Below are 24,867 nucleotides of genomic sequence, written 5' to 3'. Positions count from 1 at the left end.
AATATTATGGTTAAATGAGCACTGACCAGGAAAGTAGTTTTTGTTAGAAGATTTACTTCAAATAAATACCTTTCCAGATATCCACATTCCTGTGTAAATTGATTATAATGATTATTATTATCTTTTTTACCTAGAGGCGTCATTCTCATTTTGAACATATCTAGGTTATGTTCTTGAAGGGAGTCTTTTATTTGTGTTTTCATGGCACTTAGTGTATCATGTGGCACAGCTAACACTTGTGGGAAGAACATTTGTCATTGTTCAATGAAGATAAAAAAGTGTGGTAGCCTTTTTTTTAAAAAAAAAAAAAAAGTTTGAGGTGTTATTTATTGTACCCTTCTACATTGAGAATTAAAACACAACATAGTCCATTGACTTGAGGTAGATAAAATTCCAGCTCTTTTGCACACATGGAACTTTATACAAAGTTATCTTCTGACTTTCTGTTACATGAAATATTGTAGACCTGGTTTCATGATCAGGTGTTCACCTTAGGTTTTTAAAAGTTTTTTTCCTTTAAATAAATTATCTTTAAAATTATATAGTTTGATAAAGCCACAGCATCTTGTTTCCTGTATGATTTTTGAAAGCAAAAATGTCAAGTAGTAACTATCAAAACTTAAATTACGTGCATTCAGCAGAGAGCAGAAATTATTTCCAAATTGAGGTGTAGAAAGCTTTAAAAAGCTTATTCATCGTTTATCAGCACTAGTGAATGAATTGGCACCTTCCTAAAGTCAGCAAACTTTTATTTTTAATGATAACAATAGTATTATTTCTAAGAATATAGAAAAATGCAGGCGTAACAGGAATCTAAATTTAGTATTATTAAGTTAATAAAATGTTAGATTCTGGAAGGCTGGAGTGTTTTACTTTTTAGATTTGAGAAATGTTAGAAGGTGCATGATGGATATTAGAGGACATGAATGTGCCGTTCTTGTCTGATGTAGTTGTTACATAGTTAAGTTATTGGGTAAAAATGGATTGCTGACCACTTAGATGGTTTCCAGGGTTAGGAGAAACGATTTTCAGAACACTCTTCTGTAGTGCCTCATGCTATGAAAGCAAAGGGCAAGGTGTTTTCATTACTGTAGGTCGTCTGTATTGGCCATGTTTATGGTTGCCCATCCTGGCACTTTTTTGGCTTGTCGTGGCAGGTATGTTTTTGACTTCCAGAGGGATGAGCTGGCCTCTTTTCTGCCCCTCAAGGCTCTGGAAAAACTGTCCGAGAAATTTCCTCTGAATGCTTGGCTCAGTGGCATTGTTCCACATATGTTGGAATAGGTGACTGGGCTGTGTTTGGAAGATCTAGATTGGGGTCCCCAACCTCTGGGTTGCACAGCAGGAGGTGAGTGGCTGACCAGTGAGCATTACTGCCTGAGCTCCGCCTCCTGTCAGATCAGCAGTAGCATTAAATTCTCATAGGAGTGTGAACCCTGTGGTGAACCGTGCATGCGAGGGATATAGGTTGCACAGTCTTTGTGAGACTCTAATGCCTGATGGTCTGAAACAGTTTCGTCCTAAAACCATTGCACCACCCATCTGGGGAAAAATTGTCTTCCATGAAACCCATCGCTGGTGCCAAAAAGTTGGAGACTGCTGATCTAGATAAACTCTGTTTTGTTTCTGTATTAAAAATAAGAAATTATTCATTCAGCAGCATGTACCTCTGTTGGACCAGGTCCAACAGGTATGCTTGGGTTATGGCAGAGAACAAATCAAAGTTGTGACATTTAAACAGAGAACTAAAGGGTGAGGCGTTAGCTGGCTAAAGAGTGGAAGTCCAGATAGTGGGCACAGTGTATGTGGAGGCCCTGAAATCAGTAGGAGCTTGGGGCCTATGGAGCAGGAAGGAAGAGACAGGCTAGAGAATAGCAAGAGAGGGGGGCAACGGCTTCAGATAAGTCTGGATTAGTGGATGGAAAACCCAACTACATAGGACTTGAGGACATGTTAAAGATTTTGAAGTGATCATAAGCCATTTATTTGGAAGGTGACATAGAGTTTTTGTTATGAAGAGAATACATTGGAGGGGATCAAGAGGGGCTTTAGGGGTATAAGACTTTTGTTAATATTATCACCACTAATAGCAGCTAATATTATTTGTTGCTGTAGACCAAGCACTGTGCTGTGAACTCTTTTCCCTCCTCATCTCATATAAACTTCAGAACATCTCAGTGAGTTGGTGTTTTCTCTACTTTGTAGATGCGGGAACCAAGACAGTCAGGTTAAGCAACTTGGCCAAGGTCATATAGCTAGTAAGTGGCAGAGCTGGGATTTGAACCCAGACAGTGTAAGACTGTAAATTCTGAGACTCGAAATCCTGTGGTGTTTGCCACTGGGCCTCTATTTGTCAGTGTGTAGGTGATGGGCCATTAGTGGGTCTTGAAATTGAGTGGATCACAACTGGGATTTAAACAAAATTAGAATGGAGTAGAAAGCATCAGATTACTTGCTGTAATAAGCATAAATATTATTATGTGAAACTTTATTTTTATTTTATATAACTAAACTTGCACATTTGTGAGCTTGTGAGCTGTTACAGAAGGTTAAACAGCATTTTTCCAGGCAGGAGGTGATGATGGCTTGGATTAGAATTGTGCTGATGCAGATGGAGAGAGGTGGACCTCAGTGTGAAGAGGCAGAGGCAGCAGGACTCAGTAAGAGATTGAATAGAGGTGTCCAGCTGAGGAAGGAATGAGGAATGAGTTCCAGATTTCTTGTGTGAACAGCATCAGTCATGGTGCATGCTGTGCTCAATCCACTTTAAGGGAGACTGATCCTTCTTAGAGGGGTCCTCCTGGATGGCTGTTTTACTATCTGAATCTCTAGTTTCTCTCAGCTGCAGCTGGTAGGACTTGGGATTGGCATCTCGCCCGGGGCAGCAAATCTGTAAACTAGCTCTGAACCCATGAAATGATGTGTTACTGAAAACTGCCTAAACAGATGCTGAGCAAAGAATTCTCTGGAATTTGAGGTGAATAGCCAGCTGGTGGCAGGATGAGAAGCAGTGGGCCACAGATGTATGTATTTGGGCTACTAGCAGCTCTAGGGTAAAGGTGTAGGAATTATTTGTGTGGCGTCACCTTGAGATCCAAAGAACCTTTGGATTTCAGTGTCTAAGGCCCAGAGTCATTCTCTTTCTGAAGCACAGGTCCAATTTTTTTTTTCTTGCTGTCTGTGCAGTCCATTTTCTTATTCTCAAGCATAACCTTTTAGTAATACCTGGGTCCCCACATTACTGCAGTGAATCTCCATACTGTGCGTTCAGCGAGTGCTAACTGGAGATAGAATGATGGAGTAGTTAAAAATGTCTGGTGGCAGTTCCCCTTCTTTGTCTTATTGGTCTTTTGATGTTGGCCAAGATACTTCTCACTAAGCCTTAGTTTCCACATCTGTAAAATTGGGGTGATAGAGGAGCATCACAGGGCTGTTTTGAGGCATAAATGAGAGAAACTCTAGCTCTTAGCTCAGTGCCTGGTGAAGAATTAGAGCTTAATAATCTTGCTGTTGATAGTTGACATCTTTAGGATAGTCTCTGGAGAGACTTAAACGCGTTCATTTACAAACGCTATGGGAAGGAGCCAGCATGGAGGGAGGGAGAGGTTGCATATATATGAGACAGAGTGTTAAGAGAAGGTATTGGATCCCAGAGAAGCAGGGATGGCATGGGATTAAGAGAATACATTACAGATTGTTTTCAACAGAAGAGGGAACCTGGTGGAGGTAGTGGGAGGACTGTTTTTTCTGAGGTTGGGTCCCAGTTATGGTGATTTACTGGGAGAGATGCTGATATCAGGAGGAGAAAAGTGGCAAGGTGGAAAGCTGTTACAGAGAACAGGAGACGGACATACCAAAAAACTGGTAAACAGTACCGAGAGCCTGAGACTGCACATTGTAAATTTATAGTGACACCAGTCTGCGTGTTTCTACAGTGTTTTCTGGCAGTGCTGTGTTCAAAAGAATGACGAGCTACAAAAGTAAGATTAGTATAGTTTTTAAGGGTGTGCATCCGAGATGCCAGCAAAGAATAGGGAGGCTGGGAGCTTGGGTACAGGGCCATAGTCGGGCAGGTGGTCAGCCATGGAGTCCGGCTTGGTTGGGAGGACAGTGTTCTGGGTAGGGTATAGTCTTGAAGAAAGAAGAGGGCAGTGGTCTGTGTGTGGTGCCACCCACAAAAACTTCTTTGATTGATGGTTTTCCCTATTATTCTTAACATTAATTCCTTGTTTTGATAACTGAAATTAAGACTAATTGCTAAAAATCAATTTATACTCTTTTATGGGCCAAAACTGGAGTTAGTTCTAGTGTTCAATTTTGAAGTTACCAATGATTTCGTGTGGTATGCTGAATCAGTAAATAAGTTGTGATCCTTAACCTTGGGACTGAACTTCAGTAGTCCTTATTTCTCCTTTCATTTTGGTTTGGAGTGTGTAGCAAATCTGAAAGCAGTACCATTTACTCATTCACTGACCATTTGAGGGCTTCCCATGTTTCAGGCAGTAAGGTGTCAGGAGAACAGAAGTGAATGACGCAGGGATGATACTGTGAGGTATCACACGGATAAAGGCCAATAAACTCTTTACAGTATCATCCCTTCTGGCCTTAGGGTGCTGGAAGAAAATATTAGAACTTCTCTTTTAACCTCTTACTTTGAACTTCTGTGTTTCTCAGAACATATATCAGAATAGTAGCACGTCTGAAAAATACAGATAAGCATACAGGTATTGGGGGTACTCTTGTTTTTGCCAATAGTGTGTATGTGATGAAAAAATATTTGGAGACTATTACATGTTAGTATGTGTTTTTAAAAATATAAAAGTATAACTTTCTTATTTTTAGCATTTTGAGAAAACCTAGTTTTTGCATGTTATTAATGAGGTAGTTTTACCTGCCTGTATTTGTAATGTGAAGTAAATCTTACTATATAAAAAGACTTACTGCCAAGATCTGGCCTGACACGTTTCAGTCATTTTCTTCTTTGTGTTGGAGGATCTTTACCTTTTGTAGAACAGTGTCCTTTGTTAAAAAGCACTAAATTCACTCGCCGTCTATCAGATGTTGAGGAATGGGGCATGGAGAATGTGGAACAGCACATGTCTGTTTTACTATCAGTCTTATCCCAAAGTGTGACCTCTGGGGACCCTTCTTCTCATCTTTCTGGCTGTCTCTCCTCCCCACTCTGTCTCTCAACTGTCTCAAAACGATAGTGTTGGGATGCCACCAGAAATTCCCTGCTCCCATCTGTTTGCTCATAGTAGGTGGTTTCTCAGTGTGCAATGCCTCACTTTCAGAGAGCCATGAAATCCTTGGTTCAAAAAGTTCGTCCTTCCCTCACCCCAAGAACCTTTTCCCTAAAATTAGGAAAACTGCTATCAAGAACCTATTTTAAATGAAGTATATTGAATAAATGCCTCCAGGTTGTTCCTCTGGAGGCTTTTTATTTTCATTTTTGTTTTAATGAGTATATATTTTAATCTATATTTGGCACTGTGATTTTTTAACGAGATGTTATTTAAGTGAAATCTTACGTGTGTGTTTGCAGGTTGATGACAATTAGAAGCATGCTTTCCACTGAACTTCCCGACAACACTTGTTATGCAGAATGTCTCTGAGTGAGAACTCGGTTTTTGCCTATGAATCTTCTGTGCATAGCACCAATGTTTTGCTCAGCCTTAATGACCAGCGGAAGAAAGACGTGCTATGTGATGTCACCATCTTTGTGGAGGGTCAGCGGTTCCGCGCTCACCGGTCCGTGCTGGCGGCATGCAGCAGTTACTTCCACTCGAGAATCGTAGGCCAGGCTGATGGAGAGCTGAACATTACTCTTCCAGAAGAGGTGAGAGATCCATGTTTCTGGCAATTCTAATTTACTTTTAAGTTTTTTATGGTTCATAATGTTAAAAGTAAAGCACAGTATCCTTGTCAGGTGGCTATGGAGCATTTCCCAGGTTCTGCAGCAACCCTTTTTTTTTCTTTTTTTTCTAGTTTTTTTTTTTAATGTAAAATCATTAATTTTGAATGTTGGTTAACAGTATTGAGCAGTTGGATATAACATAACACCCACTGTTATGTTATTTTTGATGAAATGACCAAATCAGGACACACCCAGTGGATTATAGGCAATTGGAAAAGTCATGGTTTTGAGAGTCCATGCTGTGTGACCTTGTCTTCTAGAGGCCCTTTCCAGTGATCAGCAACTGTAGCTAGGTGCGTTAGTCTGTTCTCACGGCGCTAGTAAAGACATACCTGAAAACTGGGTACTTTTTAAAGGAAAGAAGTTTAATTGACTCAAAGTTGCACATGGCTGAGGAGGCCTCACAATCATGGTGGAAGACGAAGGAAAAGCAAACTTACATGGTGGTGGGCAAGAGAGAACTTGTGCAGTGAAGCTCCCGCTGATAAAACCATCACATGTCGTGAGACTTATTCCCTATTACGAGAATAGCATGGGAAAGACCGGCCCCCATGATTCAGTGACATCCCATTGGGTCCCTCCCATGACATGGGAATTGTGGGAGCTGCAATTCAAGATTAGATTTGGGTGGGGACATAGCCAAACCATATCACTATGTTTAGGGTTGTATAAAACGTCCATTTTCCCAAGACATCTCCTATTTTCAGGCATTCTATAAGTGTTCTGTCTCCCCTTCTTTCTTTCTTGACTTTGTCTTTGTGTATTGATTAGAAAAAATAAACAGTGTTGTGTCATTTTTATAGAGCCTTACTTTTACATATATCTTTTTCCCTGGTCTGTTGTGGAGCTCAGGCTAACAAATGTTTGGGTCTTGTTAATGTCCTGCCTTTAAGAGGAACTCTCGTTTGGGTGGGGATGTGCTGGCTGTGCTGACTCTTAGCAGCATCCCTTGCTTTATTTAGTTAGTAACTGCTACTGGCAGAGTATCAAAGCTGTGACACTGGGACGCATAGAAGTTAGGAGGAATATGGAGAAAGAATGTAGAAATTCTTTGTGTATGACAGGTCTGTGTGGGATGTTCCCAGTTGGATACAGTTGGATAAACTGTAAACTAAGTCTACAGTTTAGCTTGTTGCTGTCCGTGCCTACTTCTGTGAAACTGCATCTACAGTTTTGGGAACAGATATGTTGTCTGTCAGTTTTGTGGCAGAGGTCAGAGTCAATGGTGCAATACCAAGAAAATGGTAAAAAAGGCCAACCTGTGAACTAGCCATTGTTTTAAAAAAAGACCAACACATTTTATAATGGAGATATGTTAATTATGGTTCATATTTTCAAATTATTGAATGAGACTTTCCAAGTAAAGCAAAGTTTGATTCATGGATTTAGGAGGAAAGGTATGTGCATACATGCATGTGTGTATGCATTCATTCATTCTTTCTAATGTATAAATCATAAGTTTTCAGATATGGAAGTGTTTGATTATAGTGACAGTGTCAAAATACCTTATAACTCATTGTCCTAAAGACCCTTTTAGATAATTTTAATTGAAATTTTTATTGAGTGTATTAGAGTTCTCCAGAGGGACAGAACTAATAGGATATATGTATATATGAAGGGATGTTTATTAAGGAAAATTGGCTCACACGTTCACAAGGTGAAGTCACATGATAGGCCACCTGCAAGCTGAGGAGGAAGAAAGCCAGCAGTGGCCCAGTCCGAGTCCAAAAGCCTCAAAAATAGGGAAGCCAGCACTGTAGCCTTCAGTCTGTGGCCAAAGGCCCAAGAGCCCTCGGTAAACCACTGATGTAAGTCTAAGAGTCCAAAGGCCAAAGAACCTGGTGTCTGATGTCAAGGGCAGGAAGCATCCAGCAGGGGAGAAATGTGAAAGTCAGAAGACTCAGCAAGTCACCTATTCCACCTTCTTCCTTGTTTTGTTCCAGCCTCGCTGGCAGCCGATTGGATGGTGCCCACCCATATTGAGGGTGGGTCGTCTTCTCCCAGTCCACTGACTCAAATGTTAATTTTCCCTAGCAACGCCCTCACTGACACACCCAGAAACAAGACTTTACAGCCTTCAATCCAGTCAAGTTGACATTTAATATTAACTATCACATTGATGTTTTCATGTACAGATATAAGAAACAGTGCAGGGTTCCTTTTCACTTTATGCAGTGTCTCCCATTGATAACATTTTGCAAAGTTGTAGTATAGAATTACACCCAGGATATTGATACAGTCTCCCATAGGGTTCAGATTGCCACAATTTTGCTTGTACTAATAATGTCTGTGTCTGTGTGTGTGTGCGTGTGTGCGTGCACGTTAAGTTCTATATAATTTTATCCCCTGTGAAGGTTTGTGTATCCACCACCATAGTTAAGATGCTCAGCTGGGTGCAGTGGCTCATGCCTGTAATCCCAGCACTTTGGGAGGCCGAGGCAGGCAGATCACCTGAGGTCAGGAGTTTACCAGCCTGGCCAACGTGGCGAAACGTCTCTACTAAAAATACAAAAATTAGTCAGGCGTGGTGGCGGGCACCTGTAATCCCAGCTACTCGTGAGCCGAGATTGCACCGCTGTACTCTAGCCTGGGTGACAGAGCGAGATTCCGCCTCAAAAACAAAGAAAAAAAAGATACTGAACTTGCCAACACACACAGATCCCTTGTGTTGTCCTTTTATAACCACAGACATCTGCTGCCTACACTCCATGCCCTCATTCCCTTGCCCCTTTCATCCATCCCTAATCCATGGCAACCACTTACCTTTCTTCCCTTTCTAAAGTTTTGTCATTCTAAAAATGTTATATAAATGGAATTATGCAGTATTTTACCTCTTAGGTTTGATGATGTTTGACTTAGCTGAGATAATCCAGGTTGTGTGTATCAGAAATTTATTCCTTTTTATTGCTGAGTAGTATTCTGTAGTATGGATGTACCGTGTGTGTGTGTGTGTGTGTGTGTGTGTGTGTGTGTGTGTGTGTCTGTGTGTGTGTGTATGTATATAGCTTTTCACCTGTTGAAGGAAATCAGGCTAATTCTGGTTTTTGGCTATCACAAATAAGATTGCTGCAAACATTTGTGTACTGGTTTTTGTGTGAACATCAGTTTTCATTTCTTTGGGATAAAAGACCAGGAATGCAGTTGTTGGGTCATATGGTAGTTGCGTGTTTAGTTTTATAAGAAAGTTTATTTCAAATTGTCTGTACCATTTTACATTCCCACTAGCAATATGTGAGTGATTTAGTTTCTCTGCATTCTCATTAACATTTGATGGTATCATTGCTTTTTATTTAAGCCTTTAAAAAGCCTAAACATGGTTTTAGCATGTTTAGATTTTAAGATCACAAATATTAATATTATCTTGACCACTCTTAGAAGAACCCAGTGGTTTCAAATTAATTTTGTACTTTTAACCCAGGATCAGACTTTCTGTGTACTTCAGCTGGTTCCATTTGCCTCTCATTTTAAGAGACAGGTTTAATGTAAATGTGCAAGTTTCCACTTAAAAGTTTTGTTACTTTGAGTCCATGAATTTTTGCTGAAACAGTACTGAGGCATGATTTCTATAACTTCTCTTAGATCACTTTAAAAAATCTGTATCTTTAAAACTTTTACTGTTAGGACAGTAAAGTTAATAGTTACCAGTTAGTATGCATTTACCATGGGTCAGGACTTTGTAACTTCTTTACGGGTACTGTTTTATATCCTTAAAAGTTCTGCTTTTGCAGCTGGTAGCAGCAGTTGGAGTTGTTTGGAATACAGTGGCCATGTGGAGCTGGGCTAGCAATAGGCTCACTATGTATGTGTGGCAGATCGTGTTCATCCTGCTCTAATTCATAGATGATTTTTTTTTCCACTGTCATGGGAAACTTATAATGTCTTAATGTCTTTAACTTATGTGAGTAAACCATAATTCATGTGCAATTAAGAGTGGACTCTATAAAATAGTGTGTGGTCCCTGTGAAAAGCATACTTTTCCAGGATCCTTTCCTTTTACATTTCTGAGAAGAATATTTTTTCTTTAAATTAAAGTACATATTTTATAATTATCACAAATAAGTTACACATCTATTTCTCTTCCACTTATCTTGTTTTTATGTACTAGACAGCTTTCAAATGATGTGTTTTTTATTTTGTGTATCAACAGGTGACAGTTAAAGGATTTGAACCTTTAATTCAGTTTGCCTACACTGCTAAACTGATTTTAAGTAAAGAGAATGTGGATGAAGTGTGCAAATGTGTGGAGTTTTTAAGTGTACACAATATTGAGGAATCCTGCTTTCAGTTTCTGAAATTTAAGTTTTTGGACTCCACTGCAGACCAGCAAGAATGCCCAAGAAAAAAATGCTTTTCATCACACTGTCAGAAAACAGATCTTAAACTTTCACTTTTGGACCAGAGGGATCTAGAAACAGATGAAGTGGAGGAATTTGTGGAAAATAAAAATGTTCAGACTCCTCAATGTAAACTCCGCAGGTATCAAGGAAATGCAAAAGCCTCGCCTCCTCTACAAGACAGTGCCAGTCAGACATATGAGTCCATGTGCTTAGAGAAGGATGCTGCTCTGGCCTTGCCTTCTTTATGCCCCAAATACAGAAAATTCCAAAAAGCATTTGGAACTGACAGAGTCCGTACTGGGGACTCTAGTGTCAAAGACATTCATGCTTCTGTTCAGCCAAATGAAACGTCGGAAAATGAATGCCTGGGAGGAGTCCCGGAGTGTAGAGATTTGCAGGTGATGTTAAAATGTGACGAAAGTAAATTAGCAATGGAACCCGAAGAAACGAAGAAAGAGCCTGCTTCTCAGTGTCCAACTGAAAAATCAGAAGTGACTCCTTTCCCCCACAGTTCTTCCGTAGACCCTCATGGACTTTATTCTCTGTCTCTTTTACACACATATGACCAATATGGTGACTTGAATTTTGCTAGTATGCAAAACGCAACAGTGTTAACAGAAAAGCCTTTGTCAGGTACAGATGTTCAAGAAAAAACATTTGGCGAAAGTCAGGATTTACCTTTGAAATCCGACTTGGGCCCCAGGGAAGATAGTAGTGTTGCATCTAGTGATAGGAGTAGTGTGGAGCGAGAAGTGGCAGAACACCTAGCCAAAGGCTTCTGGAGTGACATTTGCAGCACGGACTCTCCTTGCCAAATGCAGTTATCACCTGCTGTGGCCAAAGATGGCTCAGAACAGATCTCACAGAAACGGTCTGAGTGTCCCTGGTTAGGTATCAGGATTAGCGAGAGCCCAGAACCGGGTCAAAGGACTTTTACAACATTAAGTTCTGTCAACTGCCCTTTTATAAGTACTCTGAGTACTGAAGGCTGTTCAAGCAATTTGGAAATTGGAAACGATGATTATGTTTCAGAACCCCAGCAAGAACCTTGCCCATATGCTTGTGTCATTAGCTTGGGAGATGACTCTGAGACGGACACTGAAGGAGACAGTGAATCCTGTTCAGCCAGGGAACAAGAATGTGAGGTGAGCAGGAGTATGTTCTTAATTCATTGTTTTAATAACTATTAATTGGTATTTACTCTGGATCAGCTCCCTTTGCATCGTTAGGGGTATGATCAGGTTCAGGGAGTGGAGAGGAAACTCATATAAGGTTAATTTTAAGACTGTGTGATGGGGCTGGGCGCAGTGGCTCACAACTGTAATTTCAGCACTTTGGGAAGCCAAGGAGAGGGTGAATCACCTGAAATCAGAAGTTCGAGACCAGCCTGGCCAACATGGCGAAACCCCATCTCTACAAAAATTAGCTGGGCATGGTGGCAGGTGCCTATGCCTGTAATCCCAGCTACTCGGGAGGCTGAGGCAGGAGAAGCACTTGAATGTGGGAGGCAGAGGTTGCAGTGAGCCGGGTTTGTGCCATTGCACTCCAGCCTAGGAGACAGAGCAAGACTCTATCTCAAAAAAAATTTTAAAAAGACTGTGATAAATACTAAAAGAGATAGAGATGAAGTTTGAAGAACTTCTGTGTTCATTTGTTTCCAGTAGATATATTAACCATAAAGTAGGCTCACACATTGGCTGTGTTCACACGTCAGCCATTTAGTTGTTTAAATCAAATGCCGTGCCACAAGACGGAAAAGAATAATGATTCTATGCTCATTACATGATAACTCCCTGAAAAATGCAGCATATATTCTACCTTGCTCATTGCCAACAAGAACCTCTAGACCTGGGACATGTCCCTGAGCAATGGTTTAACAGTGATTAGTTGTAGGAATGTGGCTTCTAGTGGAGTAAAGTTTATTGGATCTAGTTTTTCATGGCCATTGATTTTTAAATTTTCCTTTGGCCATTTCAACTATAGATGAATGTCTTAATTTAGCATGAATTACATGTAGCTGGTATGATACTAATCAAAACAAGCTTGATTTGTGTATTCTGTACATAAAAGTTTGTATTTGATAGCTCCCTTCAGTAAAGTATTACTTACAAGTCCAATAATGATAAGGGCCTGTTCCTTCCAAAAATATATTATTTAAAATGTTTTTTCTTTTTTAAATATATTTTATATGATATTGTTTGCCTTTCAATAGTTGACTTTTCTCTTTATAATCGCAATTTACATTCTTTTTAAAAATTATTTTTCTATTTTATCCATTGCATTTTTTCCCCCTTTCTTGGGCTTTATTTTTTTTTTTTATTGTGGTAAGAATACTTACCACAGAATCTACCCTTATAACAAATTTTTAAGTGCATGATGCAGTATTGTTAAGTATAAGCTCAATATTCTACAGCAGATCTCTGTAACTTACTCTTTTGTAGCTGAAACTTAACCCATGCAATTGCAATTCCCCCTTTTTTCCCTCTCCCCAGACCCTGGCAACCACCATTCTACTCTTTGTTTCTATGAGTTTGACTGTTCTGTCTACTTTGTATAAGTGAAATCATGTTGGATTTACTCTCCTCTGTGTCTGACTTATTTCAGTTGGCATGAAGTCTTCCAGGTTCTCCATATTTTAGCAAATGGCAGGATTTCTTTCTTTTTATCAGGCTGAATGGTATTGCTTTATGTATGTACACCACATTTTCTTTATCCATTCATCCATCCATGGACATTTAGGTTGTTTCCATATCGTGGCTATTGTGAATAATGCGGTAATGAATATGGAGGGGAGTGCAGACTGGGCACAGTGGCTCATTACTGTAATCCCAGCACCTTGGGAGGGGTGAGGTGGGTGGATTGCCTGAGCCCAGGAGTTTGAGATCAGCTTGGGCAACATGGTGAAACCCTGTCTCTACAAAAAATACAAAAATTAGCCAGTCATGGTGGCATGTGCCTGTAGCCCCAGCTACTTAGGAAGCTGAGGTGAGAGGATCCCTTGAGCCCAGGAGGTTGAGGCTGCAGTGAGCGGTGATTTCACCACTGTACTGCTGCATGACAGAGACCCTGTCTCCAAAAAAAAGAATATGTGTAGATGAGTACAGATATCCCTTTGAGATGCTGATTGCAATTCTTTTGGATAAATACCTGGGAGTGAGATTGCTGGGACATACAGTGCTATGATTTTTAATGGTTTGAGGAACCTCCATACCATTTTCCATGGCAGCTGCACTATTTTCCCACAGGTGTACAGGGATTCCAATTTCTCCGCATCCCATTCTTTGGCATTTTCTTTGGTTTCGTAGCTGTTAGATGACATGGCTTTTGAAAGAGGCTTTTTTAAAAAAAAAAAAATCTTGGCTTTGGAAGGAGATGGATTGGTGATTAAGAAGTAGTATGTATGGGTTATATATAGACTTTTATGACATTATAAATGTAGCATTTAGAATTACTATAAAAAGAATATTAAAAATAAAACATTTAAAAAAATTTTAAACATTTTATGTAACAAATACCTATACGCTTAAAAGGTAAGCTAAGTAGGTTGCCAGACTGACCAGTGTTTCGTTTGCATTTTTGATAATATAATTAAACCCACACAATTTTGTTTTAAAAAAGTTTTTCTTTTTCCAAATTGAAGTATGTTGAAATGACTTTAACATAGTCATAAGACTTTTCTAACTTTTTTTATATTGGCAAGAGACGTGTATGTTTTAGAGTGATTTATGTGAGGCTACCATTTTCTTGATAGAAAAATAAATTTTCTGAAATGCTGTAGAAATTACTAGCATAATTATACTAACATAAAACCAATGCTAGTCATTTCATTCAAAAAATAAAATAGATTTTATTTTTGGGTTGAGTAAAAAGTCTGTCTTAACATGCAAAAATAAAGTAAAAGTGAAAAGTAAAAATAATGTTTAGTAAAATAAAATTGTGTTTACATTTTACATGTCAGTACTTGTGTTAATATGTTTGATTTGCTGAAAAAAATCTGCTTAATGTATTTGTCTTTTGAAATAGACCATAAATATAAATTAGATTATCAGTTTTTATTATAATTGATTGTATAGAAATTGGGAATAGAGGCCTATGTTTTCTTTAATGTAAAGTAAGTTCTCTGAAAAACCTAGATGTATACCTTCATCTTCCTAGATTTGAGTGTAATTATGAAATACAGCAATAATTAGTGATATTTATTTCATATTCTAGGTAAAGCTGCCATTCAACGCACAACGGATAATTTCACTCTCTCGAAATGATTTTCAGTCCTTGTTGAAAATGCACAAGCTTACTCCAGAACAGCTGGATTGTATCCATGATATTCGAAGAAGAAGTAAAAACAGAATTGCTGCACAGCGCTGTCGCAAGAGAAAACTTGACTGTATACAGAATCTTGAATCAGAAATTGAGAAGCTGGTAAGTGTACAAGTTTCTTATTACTATTTAAATTCCACCACTTTCTTTTTTGTCAAGGAAATAGTTTTTAAATTTCTGGGTCAAATATAATGCTCATTAACATATTTTAATATGTATCAATTACCATTTTATCATTTTTATCATGATATGCTATGATATGTGAGTGCTTTTTTTTTTTTTTTTAAAAAAAAGGTTTTCAAATTAAAAATGACTTTATTGTCTACCTAATCATTAGTGGTTGTGAGTAAAGAAATTATAAAGCACTTTAATTTCTCTGTTTTGTGTCTGTAGGAGCTAATATTCCAGGTGTTAATTTAAATGAACTGTGGACCTGAATAACTTGTTTTAGTTGATACCAAAACCAGACCAACCAGGATCTTTCATCTAAGGAAAAAATTCTGATAAGATATGGTGATATGAATTGAAAATATTAATATCTAATGAGATCCTAAGTGAGAACAGTGCTTGCTTTTGATTCTTCCTTTCTTTTTCTCTTTTGAAATGGAGTCACTCTGTCACCCAGGCTGGAGTGCAGTGGTGCGATCTTGGCTCACTGCAAGCTTTGCCTCCTGGGTTCATGCCATCTCCTGCCTCAGCCTCCTGAGTAGCTGGGACTACAGGCACCCGCCACCGTGCCCGGCTAATTTTTTTTTTTTTTTAATTTTTAATTTTTAGTAGAGATGGGGTTTCACCGTGTGAGCCAGGATGGTCTTGATCTCCTGACCTCGTGATCTGCCCGCCTCAGCCTCCCAAAGGGATTACAGGCGTGAGCCACCATGCCCGGCCTGAATCTTATTTTCTATTCTAGCATCAAGACACAAATTAACTGAAAATTGATTAGTTTACTCCTCTGTTTCATTTTTCTGTTGGTGGAAGGAAGCATTGTATGAAAGAGGACAGCTGTGATAGTACAGACCAGCTAAAGCTAAGATACGGTTAAAGATAGCAAGGAAACAGCCTAGAAGTAGTAAAAGCATTTCTTGAATATTCAATTTTGTGTCTTTGTAAATTGGTGAAAATTTAAAGTTGGGATTGTGGCAAGTTTTCAAGCATGAACGTTCTAGCTATGAATGGCAATTAAACAGCAACAATTTAGGGAAAAAAATTGTGCCTCCAAGAGAAGTTGAAAAATAAAAATTTATTATTTATATATTGTACATATACTTTATGTAAAAAGATAAAAAATTGTAACTATATTAAAGAGATGAAGCATAACTAAATAAAAAATAAAGGAGGAACCAGATGTTTTACAAGTAGAGGCATGAGAGATGTTTAAAACAAACAAACACTGATATGATATTGCTGAATAGTTAAAATTGTTAAAACCAAGGAGGAAAAGTTTTGAATTCTATAGTACTTAGTACTTTTGGAGTGTATATCAGTAATACCTTTAATAAACACTGGTGTTCTTTCTTACTCAGTTTTGAATTAAACCCTTAACTGCCTTTAGACGGAATATAGCATTTTGAGCTTCAGTTATTATTCTGTGCTGCAATACAGAGATGCTGTTTACACTGTTAGGTTATGTGAAGCCAGTGGAATGAAATGTACATAAAATTGTACTACTGGAGTTCTTAGTTCTGCTTCTTAGTTCTGCTTCTTGCTCTTTCCTGTCTGCCAGTTATAATTTATAGTAGTTCGTAGAGTTTATCCAGTTTTCTTACTCCTCTAAAAATAAAAATAAAAGCGAAACAAGACTGTTCTAGTTTATTTCGTAGCTTTATTTTATAAATGGATACTAAGCAAATATGTTTGAGAGTAGCTATTATCCTTTAGAACAACTCTGTTTCTTGGCTCACAGGTTTTATTTTTTTGGTACGAGTCAGACATTGGTTTGCTAGATTATTGATATTTTTACTAAATTTCAGACAGCTAGGATGAAGAAGCCTTGCTGTCTTTGGACTTTCTGCTTCCTCTGCCTTTCCTTCTTAGGAGAGAGGTGGCAGATACAGTGGTTAAAATTGTGGGCTCTGAATCAGATGCTTAGTAACTTTGGGCAGGTTAATTTCTCTGTGACTTGTGTTTTTCATCTGAAAAACAGGATAATACTAGTTCCTACTTTATAGATTAGGTGCTTATTTTGGGGAATTAATTGAGTTAATACTAATCTGAAGAACTTAGAACAATTCCTGGCACATAGTAACTACTCAATAAATATTACGTAGTATTATTGATTTTCCATTTTCTCCTTTTTTAAAAAATGTTTTATTTGGTTTATCTGTTTATTTGTTTTTTGAGATGGAGTCTTGCTCTGTTGCCCAGGCTGGAGTGCAGTGGCATGATCTTGGCTCACTGCAACCTCCGCCTCCCGGGTTCAAGCAATTCGCCTGCCTCAGCCTCCTGAGTAGCTGGGATTACAGGCGCCCACCACCATGCCCAGCTAATTTTTTGTATTTTTAGTAGAGACGGGGTTTCACCGTGTTCGCCAGGATGGCCTTGATCTTCTGATCTTGTGATCCTCCCGCTTCAGCCTTCCAAAGTGCTGGGATTACAGACGTGAGCCACCGCACCTGGCCTCCATTTTCCCTTTCTTAATTGACCTTCTTCCTAATGTCTCTGCCTAAACTGTAAACTCTGTGTTTGGTGTATTGCTTTTGTCATCATAGTAAAGTTTCTTTCATATGGTCAGTGAATAACTACTGGTTAATTTTCAATACAAAGTGATATTTGTTTCTCAGCAGTTTTTATGAAATCCAGAATCAGAGTGGTCAGTATCGTGTTTAACTATTACATTAATTTGGACTCTTTGGCTTCAAGAAACAGACTCTTGAGTGAAGAATGAATGAATGAATGAATGAATGAATGAATGAATGAATGAATGAATGAATTTGTTGTAGGGAGATAGGTACCTCTCATTTAGAAGTTAGAGAATGGAGCCAGGCCTCATAAGTAACAGGGAACAAAAGTGGAAGACTCCTGGGAACCCAGGGACTTCTCTCTGCACCTTCTTCGCTCTATACCCGAGAGTGGCTTTTTGTGCCACTAAGTGCACATGGGAAGGGTGACTGTGGCATAGTGCCTGAATAATTTCACTGTCCGGGGACTAATCCAGTCAGAGACTACTGTTTTAGTTAGTTCTGAATTCCCAAGGAGAGCATCTTACTGGCCTAATTCACTCAGGTATCTTCTTCTGTGGCTAGAGAGCAAGAACAAAATAGAAGAGTCAAGACCCTCCTTTCTGGGCAGGCACAGCAGACATCTGATAGTGTCTCCTGCACCTAGAAAGGCGCCAGTCTGACTTCCAAAATAACCACAGAGAAGTTGTGTTGGAGTTTTTATATCCGAGTGACTCGTTTGTGTTTCATCTTCCTTGAACTCCCTACTCAGTCCTTCACACTACTCTCAGTTCTAGTGATTTCTACAGGCAAACTCCAGTTGCAGCGTGAGGGGTACGTTACAAATTTCTGTCCTGTGTAGGTGTCTTTCTCAGGTAAACATAAACAGAAGATGTGCTGCTTATTAGCTAATCAGAATAAGAAAGCTGGCCCATCTAGAAGTAAAAGAATTTGACGTTTAAGATATTTATTATGGTAAGAAGTTTACTTGGACCCTGGTTGTTGGGTGATGTTATGGATCTTGTCTTTTGTAAACAGAAAACTAGGAGAGTTATGGTCAGAAGTTTATACTTAGTAGCATGGAGAGTTGAGAATACAGAGGAAGGAATAGGAACAGATATTTGTGTATATTTTAATCTCATTGGGATGTTACTTTTTGAAAGTAACATGGCCAGTAGACAAGCAGTATTCTTTGTCTTTATAGTCTAAAGATTATAACAAACCTATTTAAGGGAAATTGCTTGTTTAATAATTAAACAGCCGTTTGCACATAGTGAATGACTGGTTGGTTTTAACATATAAATAGATTCACAGTATTTATTGCCCTGGTCTGAAAATACTCAGGCAGAGGGCCCTATATTCTAGTCAGTTTGGTCTTTGGCTATTGGCTGTTTGTTTTCCTAGAGAGAAATCTTGGAACTTTTTGCAGTTTGTCCTGAGGGTAATAGCATAATAGACTCTGGATGGATCAGCATGTGATAAAAGGGGTTTGATTACAAGAGAGTAATTATTCTAAAATGTTTGCAAAGTGGGTTAGTATTATAATCATGTACAAAGGGATAAAAGACACTTTTATAGTCTCTGTTGGGACAAAGAGAGATGTGAGTTAGCATTCAGTAAATAATATATTTCTCAACAAGAAGTTCTATCGGAGTCTAATAGAACCTTTGAAGAAAAGGTACGTATTTATTTGGTGGAAAAATTGATGGTATTGACTTTAGGATTTATTTTGAATTTTATAGTATATTAGAGGTTAAGCACTAATTTAGCATTGCTTTTACTGTAAGGACTGAATGTACATAATGCGTAAGCCAGTAACATGACTTTGTTTTTCTTTTTTTTGAGGCAGAGTCTCGCTCTTTTGCCCAGGCTGGAGTGCAGTGGCGCCATCTCAGCTCACTGTAAGCTCCACCTCCCGGGTTCACACCATTCTCCTGCCTCAGCCTCCCAAGTAGCTGGGACTACAGGCGCCCGCCACCACGACCGGCTAATTTTTTGTATTTTTAGTAGAGACGGGGTTTCACCATGTTAGCCAGGATGGTCTCAATCTCCTGACCTCATGATCCGCCCGCCTCAGCCTCCTGAAGTGCTGGGATTACAAGCGTGAGCCACCACGCCTGGCCGACTTTTAAAACTAATAATTATAAAGTATTTGGATTCAACTTCTGTTCATGTGTTTGGCTTATGAAGCTCTTGTCTATGTAGCTTTCTTTACAAGGTTCGAGTTTATTCTTCTGGAAGGTTAATTCAGAAGTTAGAAAATATACATATCTCTGATAACCATTTTAACCTCAGAGGTAACCCTGAAATGAAGGGAGCCTTGCTTTTTGTGGAAAAATATTTACCAAAATGTATTTCTTTTAGAAAGTATCAAGTATTGTTTTTGATATCAACTTGTAAGTGATCAGCGATCAGAATATTCACAAATACTTGGCGCTCAGGGTTGAGGTGTTCAGACACCATTTTATTTCATTACTCTTGTCCATTATGATGGCACAGAAGTAAAATGTCCTCATCTGTTCTTAGTGATTTGCATTTTGTGGTGAAGATTATATTTTATTAAAAATAAACCTGTTCACAATTAGTCCCAATTTACTGGCTGTTCTACCAAAGTGCACCCCAGTGACCCTTCCGGAACTTGCCCTCTGTCATTCCGTGTTGTCCTTGAGCAGCATTTCTTGAAATGTGGTGTGTATCCCATTGGCATCATAGTTATTTTGGGTGCCCCTTAAAGGTGGACGTTTCGTAGTCTATCCCAGAGCTGTTGTCAAGGCCCTGGACCATGCATTTTATATAAGTCCGAGATAAATTTTATGTACATTTTAAATTCTGAGAACTCACTGCACGATAGCACTGAGGTCAGAGGGAGGCTTTGGAGACAAATGACTGGAAAGCTTGCCTGGCCACTGGGTAGCTTTGTGGCCTGGGGCAATTGCTTAACCTCCAGTACCCACATTCCCCCATTACTAACATGGGATAAGAGTAATAGTCACCGCGGGGTTGATTCAAGGATCTGATGAGATCAGGGATGGAAAGCTGTTTGTACTGTCCAGCATGTGTTCAGGGCTCAATATGTATTAGTTGTACTTTAAATAAAAGTGGTTCTCTATTCTTTCTATAAGTATTTGCTGGTCACCCTACATATTAAATGTTGTGCTTAGTACCAGGACGTCAGAAATGAGTAAGACATAATCCTCGCTTACTTACAGTCTCATGGGGAGCCAAGTTCAAGTGTGTTCATTTTTTCTTGAGCTTCATGTCAGCACCCCCCACCCCATTCTAAAAATTTCAAGCTTTCAAAAAAGTTAAATGAATGGTACAATAACCATATACTCTCCATGTAGATTCTTTGATTTTTGACATTTTGCCACATTTGCTTTATTTCTCTATCTTGATCTTTCTGCCTCTGTCTCTCCACCTCAGATCATCTCTCTGTACCTGTTGGCTTGTCAGTCTTCAAATCTCTGTCTCCATCTGTCAGTCTGGGTCTTTTTTTAACCCCACTTGGTTAATCTTGGTCTCTCACCCCTTGGAGTCACTGTCATTCCTGTCCTGCTGTCTTGCTGGCTGTCATTCCTCTCTCTGGCTCTCTTCCTCCTCTTTTATTTTCTGAATTGTTTGAAAGTTACCATATTATGACACTTCATCCTTAAATGTTTAAACATGCATCTTCTAAAAAGAGGCATTCTTAGATACGACTAATATCTTTATTATGCCTGAGAATATTAGCACATCCTGAATATTATATCTAGTTTTTATTCAAGTTACTCTGATTTTTCCATCTTTCATAGATAGATGCTTTTTTTTTCAAACGAGGATACAGTCATCATGTAATGCATTTGATTAAACCTATTTAGTCTCTTAATCTAGAACAAGTGCTCTCATTGTTTTAATGACAATAACTTTTTGAAGTATCCAGGCCAGATTTCTCATAAATGTCTTACTTTAAGTATTTGTCTGATTGCTTCCCCGTGGCTTTAAGTCATTTCTCCATCCCTTTATTTCCTGTAAACTGGAAATGTTTGAGTTGAGACTGAGTTTAAACATTCACTGGTGTTGTCCTTTATATTGTGTCACCTAGGGAGGCAGGAGGTCCAGTGTCAGTGTTGTCACATGTAGGTGGGTGGGAAGTGCCAGATTGCTCCATTTTCAAAGTAGTATTTTTTCACCCTGTATTGCTTAGTTGTCTGTGATGTGTTACTTGGGCACTTATAATTATCATATTCCCCAGTACTCCTACATCCTTTAGAATACGTTGATGACCTTTACTGTGATTACCATGATTACGAAATCATGATTTTTCTAATTCTTTCATTCTATTTACATTAGTTTAGTCGGTATTCCTCATTAAAAAGGATTGTTCTTCCTTTCTCTCTCTGTTTTTTATTTTTTTTGGAACAGAGTCTCACTCTGTTGTCCAGGCTGGAGTGTGGAGTGTAGTGGCGTGATCTCAGCTCACTGCAACCTCTACCTCCCAGGTTCATGTGATTCTCCTGCCTCAGCCTCCCGAGTAGCTAGGACTACAGGTGCCCACCACCACACCTAGCTAATTTTTGTATTTTTATTAGTGATGGGTTTTCACCGTGTTGGCCATCCTGGTCTTGAACTCCTGACCTCAAGTGATCTGCCTGCCTCAGCTTCCCAAGGTGGTGGGATTACGGACATGAGCCACCATGCCTGGCCTTTTCTTTTCTCTTTTCCTTCCCTCCCACTGTTTGGAATCACTGTGGACTCATGGATTAATTTTTTCTGATTCAACTTGTTAGAATAAGTAATAGTCATTATTCTTTTTGATGTTGACATTTTTCAGATTTGGCCAGGAAGAGCTCGTTCAAGCCAGCTCCTGTCCTGCTGACATAATCATCTAGTACCTGCTGTAATCTCACTTTTTAACCTCTATTGTTTCAAGATTTGGAATCACCCATTTCTTTAAAACTCCTGGTTTTTTTTTTAGCAGATATGTTGGACTTTGGAAAGCCTACCTGCTGAAGGAGTATTATTCCTTCTGGGCCTTTTTCGGTGGACAGAGCTAGGAAATATATGAGTCTGTGTTTAAAATAAAGAGTTCATTATATCATGAGTTCATATATATCAGGCTTCAGTAAATGAAAGTAAAAAGTACATTAGAAATCCTGAGTTTATATAGTATTTCCAGTCCAAATTTAACAGTATAGAGCTTTTGTCTTCACTTCTTTTATATGTTTATGTTTAATCTCTCATCACTTACAGGGAAAATTTCGGCTCCAATTACATTAGCGTATTGTTTCCTTTATAATATACAGTAAGTTTTCACTTAACATGAAATGATGGATAATAAAACCAGTTTTTTTCCTCATCAACTTTATAATGAAAGGATGTTGAACAAAGAACATTTGGACACAGGGTGGGGAACATCACACACCGGGGCCTGTCGTGGGGTGAGGGGAGAGGGAGGGATAGCATTAGGAGATAAACCTAATGTAAATGAGGGTGCTGGGCGCTGTGGCTCATGCCTATAATCCCAGCACTTTGGGAGGCCGAGGCGGGTGGATCGCCCTAGGTCAGGAGTTCAAGGCTAGCCTGGCCAACATGGTGAAACCCCCATCTCTACTAAAAATACAAAAATTAGCCAGGCGTGGTGGCGCAAGCCTGTAATCCCAGCTACTCAGGAGGCTGCGGCAGGAGAATCGCTTGAACCCGGGAGGTGGAGGTTGCAGTGAGCCAAGATCATGCCGTTCATTGCACTCCAACCTGGACTACAAGAGCGAAACTCCATCTCAAAAAAAAAGAAAAAAAAATGATGAGTTGATGGGTGCAGCACACCAACATGGCACATGTATACATATGTAACAAACTTGCACCTTGTGCACATGTACCCTAGAACTTAAAGTATAATAAAAAATAAAGGCTGTCGAACAAAATGTTTGAGGACCTGCTGTACATTGTTTCTCTTAAAGTCAGTTTCCAAGAACCTGTCAATGATTTTAAGTGAAGGCACACTGTATAAAAAGTAAAAAAATTACAACCAGTATTACTGTTAACAGTAAACAGATTGAGCAAAATTTGAGATTTGCCTTTTTTTGTGCTTACATATTTCCCAGTGTGAAGGTTTAAAGTTATTTGAAATATTTGTTACCAATTTGATAAACAATTAATTTTTTTTCTATTTGTATTACTGGGATTTCCTCTACATTTTTCGAGACAGGGTTTCACTCTGTCACCCAGGCTGGAGTGCAGTGGCACAATTAATGACTCACTGCAGCCTTGACTTCCTGGGATCGAGTGATCCTCTCACATCAGCCTTCTGAGTGGCCAGGACTACAGGTGCGCACCATCATGCCTGGGTAATTGTTTTGTTTTTTGTCAAGCTGAGGTTTCACTGTGTTGCTCAAAACTCCTGGGCTCGAGCGATCCTCCTGGCTTGGCCTCCCAAAGTGCTGAGATTTTAGGCATGAGCCATCATGCCTGGCTTACGTTTTTTATTTATTTTTGAATGTAAAATGTTTATATGGCTGAAAAGTTAAAACTATGTTTTAAAAAATATATATTCCAAATCTTGATCTCATCTTCTCCTTATATCCCATTCATAACTGCTTCCTGCAGGTAACCACTTTCATTAGTTTCTGGATTTTTTTTTCCCTGTATTTCTTTTCTAAAAGCGTATTAACATTTTATATCTACTTTTATTATCTATCCTGCTGCATAGAAGTATTTTATATACATTGTTCTGTACTCGACTATTTAAACTTAAGAATTGGTTTCTAGGAAATATTTTTTCCTTCGTTTTCCAGCTCCATAGTACTCAGTTGTGGCTGTAATACAATTCAAACCAGTCTTCTGTGGGCGGACATTTGGGATCCTGCAGTGAATAACTGTATACTGTTGTTTCATGTTTAAGGAGCTGTGTCTCTAGGACACATTCCTAAAAGTGGGATTGTTGGATCAAGGGTAAATACATACATAATGTTATTAGATATTAACAGATTCTCCTCTATAGGAACTGTAGTATTTGGCCTTCCATCAGCAGTATATGTGTGTCTGTCTGTCCACACCCTCAGTCAAGATTTGTTGTCAGCTTTTGGGTTTTTTTTCCAGTCTGATAGTGAGATACCATCATATCTCGTGGTAGCTTTTATTTTTATCTTATGAGTGAAAATGAGCATTTTTGCTTATATTTCTCAGTGCCATTTGTAGATTTCTCTGAACTGTCTGTTCAGAGGTTTTCTTAAGGAACTATTAGTGACCATTTTCTAACAGTGAGTACTCTTTACCCTATCATAAAAGTGTCACTCGTTCTTTTGGTGCCAAATTCTTCTATTCCATATCTTTATTGGGTGAGTTGTATTTATAATCTTTAAAAAAATTATATTTGAATAAATATTGTCAACACTAGCTATTCAAAATAAGGATTTAGATGTAAAGTTTTTTTTTTTTTTTTTTTTTTTTTTTTTTTTTTTTTTTTTTTGAGACAGGGTCTTGCTCTGTCACCCAGGTTGGAATGCAGTGGTGCAATCTTGGCTCACCGCAACCTCCATCTCCCAGGTTCAAGTGATTCCCCTGCCTCAGCCTGCCCTTGTAGCTAGGATTACAGGTGTGTGCCACCATGCCAGCTATTTTTTTTGTGTTTTTATTAGAGGCAGGTTTCCACCCATGTTGGCCA

At 38.8% G+C, this 24,867-nt stretch overlaps 1 protein-coding gene across 4 annotated transcripts in view; it reads left to right on the top strand.

The window, feature by feature from the left end:
- The window catches only part of BACH1 (BTB domain and CNC homolog 1), a 53,465-nt gene that overhangs the window by 16,982 nt on the left and 11,616 nt on the right, over positions 1–24,867 (top strand). For all 4 annotated transcript variants that reach the window (XM_010364925.2, XM_010364922.2, XM_010364924.2 and 1 more), the window contains exons 2-4: positions 5,546–5,839; positions 10,065–11,399; positions 14,467–14,673. In XM_010364925.2, the coding sequence (XP_010363227.1) occupies positions 5,606–5,839; positions 10,065–11,399; positions 14,467–14,673 (1,776 nt within the window). In that variant the 5' untranslated portion in view covers positions 5,546–5,605. The remainder of the gene's footprint in view (positions 1–5,545; positions 5,840–10,064; positions 11,400–14,466; positions 14,674–24,867) is intronic.

Source organism: Rhinopithecus roxellana, chromosome 13, assembly GCF_007565055.1.
Source record: "Rhinopithecus roxellana isolate Shanxi Qingling chromosome 13, ASM756505v1, whole genome shotgun sequence".
Taxonomy (NCBI): Eukaryota; Metazoa; Chordata; class Mammalia; order Primates; family Cercopithecidae; genus Rhinopithecus; species Rhinopithecus roxellana.
This window is presented reverse-complemented; position numbering and strand designations above follow the sequence as displayed.